Below are 11,020 nucleotides of genomic sequence, written 5' to 3'. Positions count from 1 at the left end.
TGCATTAACCTGTAACACCACACCAGGACTTTGTTATAAAAATAAGCATCAGTAAATAGTTTTATACCTTCAAAGACACACACAGACATACTTGGACCAGATACTTTAATTACTATGCTTACTATATTATATGCAATATTTTATTTCCTATTTTTCCAAATTCTAGCCTCCATAACAAATGCTATGTTTATCTATTGTAGAAAAAGCACCACCTTTGAACATAATATTGTTTGTGAGCTGGGCTTTTGTCTACCTCCCTATCTGAATTAGGATAGACTGATGCGGTGCTTGATTTTCTAATTTTCACTGTTTTTGAAGGTGTCCATGAAATCTTGAGCAATAAGTGCTGATTTCTTACATTTTGCATGTAAGGTTTATGCATTCTTTTAATCAAATGAGATAAGAATTAAAAAAAAAATTGTTACTGTTGAGAATATACACAACAACCTTTACACCAATTCAACAGTTTCTACATAAAATAATCCAGTAGCAGTGGTGATTCTTGGAGTTGTGCAACTGTTCTCTCTCTGTTTGGAGTTGTTCCTGTCCCAGTAACATGAAGTCACTGTCCCCTAAGGCTCCTCCTAACTAATCTTTCATGATGCTCTTGTCACTTTGATCCCAAAAGAAAGTTCTTAAAAGAGTAAAATGCTCACGACAGACATTTTAAATAGATACAAGACTTTTTACAATCAAGTTATACAATGTAAGTCTTATCTTACATATGTTTTTCTAATTTAATTTATGTTTTCTTTCTTAACACTTTATCCTGTTTTCTGTGTTCAAAAGCTTGAACAGGACTCTGATAACATAGGTTAGATTTAAACTGTGGTTTTCCTGCTCCAGAAGATGTATAGGAGGAGTGCACTGCCTCTATATGATAATCACTGGACTGCTAACCACAAGGTTAGCAGTTCAAGCCCACCAGGTGCTCTATGGGAGAAAGATGAGGATTTCTGCTTCCACAAAAATTTGCAGCTTCAGAAACTGTATACAGGGCTCTATACATTGGAATTGACTCAATGGCAGTTAACAACCACAAGAAAATATATAAAATGGCTCAATTTCTGATCCCATAGTTTGGGAAGGATGGGCCCCTTTCTTAGAGGTCTGCTAACAGGGAAGGTTTCCATCCCTATAGCTGTCCTTGATTTTATGTTCTTACTGCTCAGCTCAGCATGTTCAGCTTCTTGTGACTTAAATTGCCCTGTGCTACATCAAGTCAAAGTAGGCAAGTCATTCATTTATAAAAAATTAGTTACTCAGCCATCTTCTTTCCTTCCACACAGAAACTTTTGTGTGAATGTAGTTGGTTATATTGCAGGTTGGGAGGAGGAGAAGAGATGAATATTGTGGTGGTCCATACAACTTCAAATTAAATACCAAAGTCCATGCCTTAATTGTTGGTTTTTTTTTTTTTTTTTTTTGGTGACTCAGGGTCAGGAATTTTTGACTGTCCACTACACTTTATGTGCACCACTCATCTATCAGTTTTTCATACTGTGGTGGCTTATGAGTTGCTGTGATTCTGAAAGCTAGGCCACGGGTATTTTAAATACCAGGAGGGTCACCCATCATGCACAGGTTTCAGATGAGCTTCTAGACGAAGACAGCCTAGGAAGAAGGAGTGAAAAACTACTTCCAAATATTTAGTCACTGAAAACCTTATGAATAGCAAAGAAATACTGTCAAATACAGTACTGGAAAATAAGCCCCTCAGGTTGGATGAAATCTCTCAAAATGTGACTGGGGAAGAGCTGCCTCCTCGAAGTAGAGCTCACTGTGATGACACGAATGGAGTAAAGCCCAAGAAAGTAAAGCCATGGGACCTTCATTTGCTGATTTAACACAACTCAAAATGAAAAGAAACAGCTGTAAACATCCATTAATAATTGGAACATGAGAGGTATGAAGTAGAAACTAGGAAAACTGGAAATTGCCAAAAATGAAATGGAATGCATAAATTTTGATATCTTAGGCATTAGTGAGTGAATTGGACTAGTATTGACCATTTAAAATCTGACAACCACATGGTTTACTATGCTGGGAATGACAAATTGAAGAGGTATGGTGTTGCATTCATCATCAAAACGAACATATCCAGATCAGTCATGAGGTACAATGCTATCTGTGATAGGATAATATCCATGCACTTATGGGGAAGACCAGTTAATTCACTATTATTCAAATTTATGCACCAACCACTAAAGCCAGTAAGGATGATATAGAAGAATTCTACCAACTTCTTCAATCTGAAATTGATCAAACATGCAATCAACATGTATTGATCATTACTGGTGATTCAAATGCAAAGATTGAAAACTAAGAGAAAGGATCAGTAGTTGGAAAATATGGCCTTGATGATAAAATGATGTTGGAGATTGCATGATAGAATTCTGCAAAACCAATAATTTGTTCATTTCAAATGCCTTCTTTGGACAGCATAAGAGACGATTATACACATGGGCCTCACCAGAAGGAATACACAGAAATCAAATCGACTACATCTGGGGAAAGAGACGGTGGAAAAACTCCATATCATTAGCCAAAACAAGGCCAGTGACAGATTGTGGAACAGACTATCAATTGATCATATGCAAATTCAGGCTGAAGCTGAAGAAAATGAAAACAACTCCATAAGAGCCAAAATATGACCATGGCTATATCCCACCTGAATTTAGAGATCTTTTGAAGAACATATTTGATACATTACACACTAAAGACCAAAAACTAGAAGAATTGTGGGGTGACATCAAAAACATCATAAAGGAAGAAAGCAAAAATCATTAAGAAGACAAGAGAGAAGGAAAAGATCAAAATGGATGTCAGAAGAGACACTGAAACTTGCTCTCCAGTGTAGAGATGCTAAAGCGAATGGAAGAAGTGAGGAGGTCCAAGAGCTGAACAGAAAATTTCAAAGGTCAGCTGGAGAAGACAAAGTCAAATATTACAATGAAATGTGCAATGATTTGGAGTCAGAAAATGAAAAGGGAAGAGCACACTCAACATTTCTCAAGTTGGAAGTGAAGAAACAACTCAAGCCTTGATTTCTGATATTGAATGAATCTCTGGGCAAATTATTGAATGATGCAGAAAGCATCAAAAGAAGATGGAAGGAATACACAGAGTCTCTTTACCAAAAGAAAATGGTTGATGTTCAATTTGATCAAGAGCCAAGATACTGAAGGAAGAAGTCCAAGGTGCATTGAAGGAACTGGCAAAGAACAAGGCACCAGGAATTGATGGAATAAAAATTGAAATCTCTCAAGAAAGTGAGGCAGCACTGGAACCACTCATTTATCTATGCCAAGAAATTTGGAAGACAGCTATCTGGCTGACTGATTGGAAGAGATCTGTATTTGTGCCCATTCCAAAGAGAAATGACCTAACGGAATGAGGAAATCATAGGACAATATCTTTAATATCTCATGTGAGTAAAGTTTTACTAAAGGTAATACAGAAATGGCTGCAATCATACACTGACAGAGAACTTCCAGAGGTTCAAGATGGATTCAGAAGAGGCCGTGGAACGCGAGATATCATTGCTGATGTCTAATGGATCTTGGCTGAAAGCAGAAAATACCAGAAAGATGTTTGCCTGTGCTTTATTGACTACACAAAGGCCTTTGATTGTGTGGATCATGACAAGCCATGGACAACATTGCAAAGCAAGAGTATTCCAGAATAGTTAATTGTGCTCATGAGGAATCTGTACATGGACCAATAGACAGTTTTTCGAACAGAACATGGGAACATCGTTTAAAATTAAGAAACATGGTTTAAAATTAAGATAGGTGTGTGACAGGGTTGTATTCTTTCACCATAGTTGTTCAACCTGTATGCTGAGCAAATAATCCGAGAAGCTGGGTTATATGGAAAAAAATATGGCATCAGGATTGGAGGAAGACTCATTAACAACCTGCGATATGCAGATAATACACACAATCTTGCTTGCTGAAAGTGAAGAGGACTTAAAATACTGATGAAGATCAAAGAGCACAGCCTTTGGTATGGATTGCATCTCAATGTAAAGAAAACAGAAATCCTCGCCACTGGACCAATAAACAACATTCCTATCAACGGAGAAAAGATTGAAGTTGTCAAGGACTTCATTCTTCTTGGATCAACCATCATGGAAGCAGCAGTCAAGAAATCAACCATTGTATTGCATTAGGCAAATCTGCTGCACAAGAGCTTTTTAAAGTGTTGAAGAGCAAAGATGTCAGCTTGAGAACTAAGATGTACCTTACCCAAGCCATGATATTTTCAATAACCTCATATGCATGTGAAAGTTGAACAGTGAATAAGGAAGACAGTAGGAGAATTGATGTTTTGAGTTATGGTGTTGGAGGAAAATATTGAAAGTACCATGGGCTGACAAAAGAACCAACAGATCCATGTTGGAAGAAGTGCAGCCAGAGTGCTCCTTGGAGGTCAGGATGACCAAATTTCATCTCCTATACTTCAGACATATTATCAGGAGGGACCAGTTGCTGGAGAAGGATATCATGTTTTGTAAGGTGGAGGGTCAGAGAAAAAGAGGAAGACCCCCAGCAAGATGTATTGACAAAGTGACAGCATCAATATGCTCAAGCGTGGCAACAATTGTGAGGTTGGCCCAGGACCGGGCAGTGTTTTGTTCTGTTGTGCATATGGTTGCTATATGTGGGTACTGACTTGATGGCACCTAACAACAACAACACTTTATGTAGCTCGCTAATCTGTTCTCTCATTCTCTCTTCTCTTTCTTTCTCCCTTTTATCTTTCTTCCTAACACAGTATCTATCTGTACCCTTTCCCTTATCTTTTCTTTCCTTATTGTACCTCAACCTTTTATTCTTTTGTGAAGACCAGTTCAACTGTCTTCATTCCCTGTTACTAAATGCAAATGGTCTAACTTTGCATGCAGCAATTTATGAATTGCTCAAATTAGGTTTGTATCCACTAGCGAAGAGTGCTTTGTGAGACCAGTTCTTCCCACTCCGCCATTTTGAGTCACTTTCCTGGAGGGAAAATACTCTGTTTTGGTGTTGATGCTTCAAGAGAGTATGAAGCAGACAGAGCAGCATGAATGTTACTGAAAGCTGGGATATGAGGGGCCTTATGTTGCTGCTAGCTCTGTATTTACTAACTCTGCGTCAGCTTGTGGACTTCTGTGAGACTTGTTATGTACTGCTTAGTCAGTTCTGACTCGTAGTGATCCTATATAGGGTTCCCAAGGAGCAGCTGCAGAGTTTGAACCACCAACTATGCAGTTCAAACCTTCCTTGCGGTCCAGTGCTTATCCAACAGCGCCACACTGTGAAACTTAGAATAAATACTTAAAAATAATACTAACCATTGTTTTGCACAAACAATAGAATTGGTATATTATTTAAAATTATTAATGTATTTCTTTTTATTGATTTGTTCATTGTTTGAGCTGGTACTAAAACCTGTTATTCCTGATCTAATCATAAATTTGTATACTAGGAAATTAAAAGCATTTTCTTTTAATTTCATTTTTCCACAAATTGTTTGAAGTCCCTTTGTATACAGGGATATTCCTTAATGGCCTTAAGAACACTTTGAGCAGCACAGAATTCTACCACATGTTCTTAGGAGATGAGGAGGTAATGTGGAGTTTGGAAAGACTGAATATCCTTCAGGAGTGTCCTTGCACTGAGCACTGAGCCCTATGGCTTTCCCACTTACACACTTCTACTGCATCCCCTCTCAAGCTAGTCTATTTTTGTTCAGACTGAAATGTGTAGATTAAGCAACTTTGCATTTATTTTCCTCTTACTATTACATTTGCATCAGCTGCTTTGAGGCTGTTTAAGCAAAACACTGATTTAATTGCTCTGTTTGTCACTTCTTCTTGTTCTAGGCAGTGGGCCACACCATGACCGTTGCTGTACTTATAATGAAAACAACTTGGTGGATGGTGTGTATTGTCTCCCGATTGGGCACTGGATTGAGGCCACTGGGCACACCAATGAGATGAAGCACACAACAGACTTCTATTTTAACATCGCAGGTCACCAAGCCATGCATTATTCAAGGTAAAAATAGCACCGTGTTGATAAGCATAGAAGTAGGACAAGGGGTAGCATTAGGACATGGGAATATTTACTTTGTTCTAAACTTCAGTGTCTCCCTGTGAAGGGCGAGAGAGGCTTGCAGCACTTGGAGGAGATAAAGTATTGTACGGACTTCTGTGGCTCTAGGTGTGAAGAATCCTTTTTTTCCATCAGTTCATTATTTTACTTTCTTGATAAGAAAGCACTATTTTTACTGATAGAGAGATATATAACCAAGCACAAAGAGATCATAATGTGTCAAAGATTTCACAACAGTTCTTGGTCTAGTAGTGACCCCAATGACACACAGTCTTTCATAGAACTGGTAATCATTTTGTTTTTATTTTAAACTTTTATTGTGAGTTATGAGATAGTTTACACGGGAGAACATTAGCTGTACATTCATCCTATCGTATAGTTACATTGCCATGGTTACAATCCCCTCAATACATCATCAACCAACCAAAGGGTATACCCTGCAAACCTGCCCCTGGTCGTCAGCATAAAGCTCCTCTCCCTCTCTGGGTCTAGAGCTCCCAGCTGCTCCCTCTTTCCACTTCATCATCTCTGCCTCCATCTCTGGCCTCACTGCTTCTCTGGGTAGGGTCTGCACTCCACTCCTCTCCCTTTATGGTCCCAGGGACCTCCGTTCCTGGACTGCAAAGTCAACCATTCCTCCCCTTTTGCTACAAAACATCTACCTTTACATTTCCAACCCTCACAGTCACTCCTGAGAGTAATTATTCACTATTGTACCACCTGAGTGCTATCCCCATCTCCTTTCATCAGCCCCACCCAGATAGACTGGATACTACACAGTGGAGATTCTACCTTCCTCTGCACCCTCTGGATCTAGGCTCCTCTTGAAAGTTTGTAAGTCAGTCACCTCTTGCCTTTGTAGCCCCGCAATTTGGGTAGCCAATATCCAAGTTGCCCATCCCTGTCTACTCTGTGTATTGAGGGGGTGAGAATGATCCTCGCTGTAAAGATTTGTTCCCTCTTTTGAACTACTGCATCCAGAGGTGTAGGTCAAGTTCATCAAATTGTATCATAATACTTTTTTTTCCTCTTCTTTCTTCTTCTGGTTGAGCTTTGATCATCCAGTCATTGAAGTCAGGTCAAGTGGGTATTATCTGCAAGTGTGGGTGTTCTTGTGCATATGCCCTCTCTTCTTATCAGCTGGATGCTTCACTTTCCACTCTAGCCCTCTGTGGCTATGTCACTGACTCTGGGCCCAGGAGTTCCCAGGTCTTGCCAAACTGCTGGCCAAGCAGGTCTCCACATGGGTTCACAGGAGTCTATTGAACGTGGTTGGACTTAGCTCGCAGCTTCATTGCTGTTTTTCCCTCACTTCCCCTTATCGGTGACCAACGTGGTCACCAATCAGAGCATATGTCTGCTTGTGTATTCCCATTGAGTCTTAGTCTTGAAAGGGGGTTTGCCCTGAGGGTACCCAGCCACTTGCCTTGATGTTTCTGGGTGAGCAACTTGCTGGTTCTTGCAGTAGTCAGTTGGACTGCAGTTACTATTTTATGTTTTTCCTGTCAGTTTTTCTTTCAAGAAGTATCTTCTGTTCTTCTAGCTGCTCCAGGCTGGTCTGCTTGTCTTTTCAAGTGGAAATTTCACACCTCATAAGATTCTGGATGGGGTTCAGGATTCCACCTATAGTCTTATGCAATGCAGAGGCTCCACAGGAAGCCTCCTTCACCGAACACTTTGTAACCCCATTTTAGGTATTCCAATCAGTTATAGGCAGAAGACAGACTTCCAAGCTCTCTATGGTGATATTTTTGGCTATTTCTTTCTCTCCCCTCAAGTGTCTATTTTATAATGGTATGCAAGTGAAACCAAGATTCATAAGACAGCCAAACATCTTAACATTATTTCCCCCATTTTGCCCATTCCAACCATATCCCAATCCCTGTATTCCAGAGCCCTGTTGTTCCAAAATTGTGCATATATCATTATTTACCTCTGTCCCACTTAGCCCATGCAAACTGGCTTAACACTTCTCCCTTTGACCTTGTTCTTCTACTCCCCTCCTGCTTCTTGTGTATTGCCCCCCTCCCAGCACCCAAACTATCCTGTGTCTATTTCCTACCCTGTGCTCCACCTTCCCCTCCTTCCCCTAACCCCTAATGTGGTAACCAGCAAAGAGTTCCCCGCCCACCCCCTTTAGTATAGGTTCTTTTTCTTAGTCTTTTACAGTAGTGGTCCTATGCAGTACTTCTCCTTTTGTGACTGACTAATTTCACTCAACATAATGTCCTCAAGACTCATCTACGTTATGTGGTAGCTTACACCTTCCTTGTTGTTCTTCAAGGAAGCATAATATTCCATTGTGTGTATGTACCACAGTTTGTTTATCCATTCTTCAGTTGATTGGCTCTTAGGCTGTCTCCATCTTTTTGCTGTTGTAAATAGCTGCTATGAACATTGGTGTGCATATATCTACTTGTGCTATGATTTGTATTTCTTGTGGGTAAATACCAAGTAGAGGAATTGCTGGATCCTAAGGTATTTCTATTTCCAAACTTCTGAGGAAGTGCCGTGTTGCTTTCCAGAGAGGGTGGACTATTTTGTAATCCCACCAAAAATGCAGGTATGTCCCAGTCTCTCCACATCCTTGCCAGCATTTATTGTCCTCTACTTTTTTTTATCTTTGCTGTTTTTGCTGGTGTGAGATGATATGTCAATGTTGTTTTGATTTGTATCTTTCTAATGGCTAGTGATTGTTGATGTCCAATGGCTCTTGGCTGAAAGCAGAAAATATCAGAAAGATGTTTACCTCTGCTGTATTTACTACACAAAGGCTTTTGATTATGTGGATCATGACAAGCTGTGGACAAGTATGAGTATTTGAAGTATGCGAAGTATGAGTATTCCGGAACATTTAATTGTGTTCATGAGGAATCTGTATATGGACCAAGAGGCAGTTGTTCGAACAGAACATGGAAACACTGAATGGTTAAAAATTAAGAAAGGTGTGCGACAAGGTTGTATTCTTTCATCATACTTATTCAACCTGTATGCTGAGCAAATCATCCAAGAAGCTGGGTACTATGAAGAAAAATGTGGCATCAGGATTGGAGGAAGACTCATTAACAACCTGCAATATGCAGATGATACAACCTTGCTTGCTGAAAGTGAAGAGGACTTAAAACATTTACTGATGAAGATCAAAGAGCACAGCCTTTGGTATGGATTACATCTCAATGTCAAGAAAACAAAAATCCTCACCACTGGACCAATAAACAACATTCTTATCAATGGAGAAAAGATTGAAGTTGTCAAGGACTTCATTCTTCTTGGATCAACTATCAACACTCATGGAAGCAGCAGTCAAGAAATCAAATGATGTATTGCATTAGGTAAATCTGCTGCACAAGACCTTTTGAAAGTGTTGAAGAGCAAAGATGTCAGCTTGAGGACTAAGGTGTGCCTGACCCAAGCCGTGGTATTTTCAATAACTTCATAAGCATTCAATAGCTGGATAGTGAATAAGGAAGACTGTAGAAGAATTGATGCTTTTGAGTTATGGTGTTGGAGGAGAATATTGAAAGTGCCATGAGCTGCCAAAGAACCAATAGTTCTGTTTTGGAAGAAGTGCATCCAGAGTGCTCCCTGGAGGCCAAGATGGCCAAACTTCGTTGCTCCTACTTTGGACATATTGTCAGGAGGGACCAGTTGCTGGAGAAGGATATCATGTTTGGTAAGGTGGAAATTCAGAGAAAAAGAGGAAGAACCCCAACGAGATGGATTGGCCAAGTGGCAGCATCGATGGATTTAAGTGTGGCAATAGTAGTATGGTTGGCCCAGGATCAGGCAATGTTTCGTTCTGCTGTGCATAAGGTCGCTATGAGTCAGTGTCAACTCGATGGCACCTAACAACAGCAACAACAATGAATAGTGAACATAAACATTTCTTCATATGTTTGTTGGTTGCCTGGATCTCCTCCTTGGTGAATTGTCTGTTCATGTCCTGTGCCCACTATTAATTGGGTTATTTGTCTTTTTCTTGCAGAGTTGCTGTAGTTTACTATATATTTTAGGAATGAGTCCTTTGTCTGATGTGTCATTGCAAAAGATTTTTTCCCATTCTGTGAGTTCCCTTTTTACTCTTCTGGTGAAGTATTTTGCTGCACATTATGTCCCAATCATCAATTTTGTCTACTTTTTTGTGTGTAGTTTTCAAAATGTTTGGTAGTGTATTCCCTGAATTAGTGCCCTCACATTTGTCCCTATTTTTTCATTGATGGCCTTCATAATTCTGGGATTCTCATTTAGTCTTTAAGCCATGCTGAGTTGATTTTTGTATAAGGCGTGAGGTAAAGGTCTTGTTTCAATTTTTTGCATATCGCTTTCCAGTTCTGTCAGCACCATCTGTTGAAGAGACTGTCAGTTCTCCATGTGATACATTTTGGTACTTTGTCAAAAATCAGTTGGCTGTATGTGGGTGGGTTAATTTCTGGATTCTCGATTCTGTTCCATTGATCAATGTATCTTTCATTGTTCAAGTACCAAGCTGTTTTGACCACTGTAGCCATGTAGTAAATTTTGAAGTTGGGGAGCGAGAGGCCTCCAACCTTATTCTTCTTCATAAGCAGTGCTTTGCTTATCCTGGGTTTCTTTCCTTTCCTTATAAAGTTTGTAGTTGCTTTTTCCATCTCTGTGAAGAATGTCATTAGTATATGGATTGGGATTGCATTATATATATACATTGGTTTGGTCAGTATTACATTTTCATAATGTTAAATCTTCCTGTCCAGGAGCATTGTACAGTCTTTCATTTTTGTAGGTCTCTTTTGGTTTCTTGTTGTGTGTTTTGTATGTTTATTTTATATAGGTCCTTTGTTCCTCTGGTTACATTTATTCCTAGATATTTCATCCTTTGGGTGGCTGTTGTAAATGGTATTGCTTTCCTAATGTCCTTTTCAGTGCTGTCATTTTTGGTATAG

General features: G+C 39.5%; 1 protein-coding gene across 1 annotated transcript in view; it reads left to right on the top strand.

The window, feature by feature from the left end:
• Positions 1–11,020, top strand: part of EPM2A (epilepsy, progressive myoclonus type 2A, Lafora disease (laforin)) — a 185,633-nt gene that overhangs the window by 82,216 nt on the left and 92,397 nt on the right. Inside the window, exon 2 of the mRNA XM_006872072.1 lies at positions 5,870–6,044. Coding sequence (XP_006872134.1) covers positions 5,870–6,044 — 175 coding nt within the window. The remainder of the gene's footprint in view (positions 1–5,869; positions 6,045–11,020) is intronic.

Source organism: Chrysochloris asiatica, unplaced genomic scaffold (assembly GCF_000296735.1).
Source record: "Chrysochloris asiatica unplaced genomic scaffold, ChrAsi1.0 scaffold00182, whole genome shotgun sequence".
Lineage (NCBI taxonomy): Eukaryota > Metazoa > Chordata > Mammalia > Afrosoricida > Chrysochloridae > Chrysochloris > Chrysochloris asiatica.
Note: the sequence above shows the minus strand (reverse complement) of the source record. Positions and strands in the feature narration are given on the sequence as shown.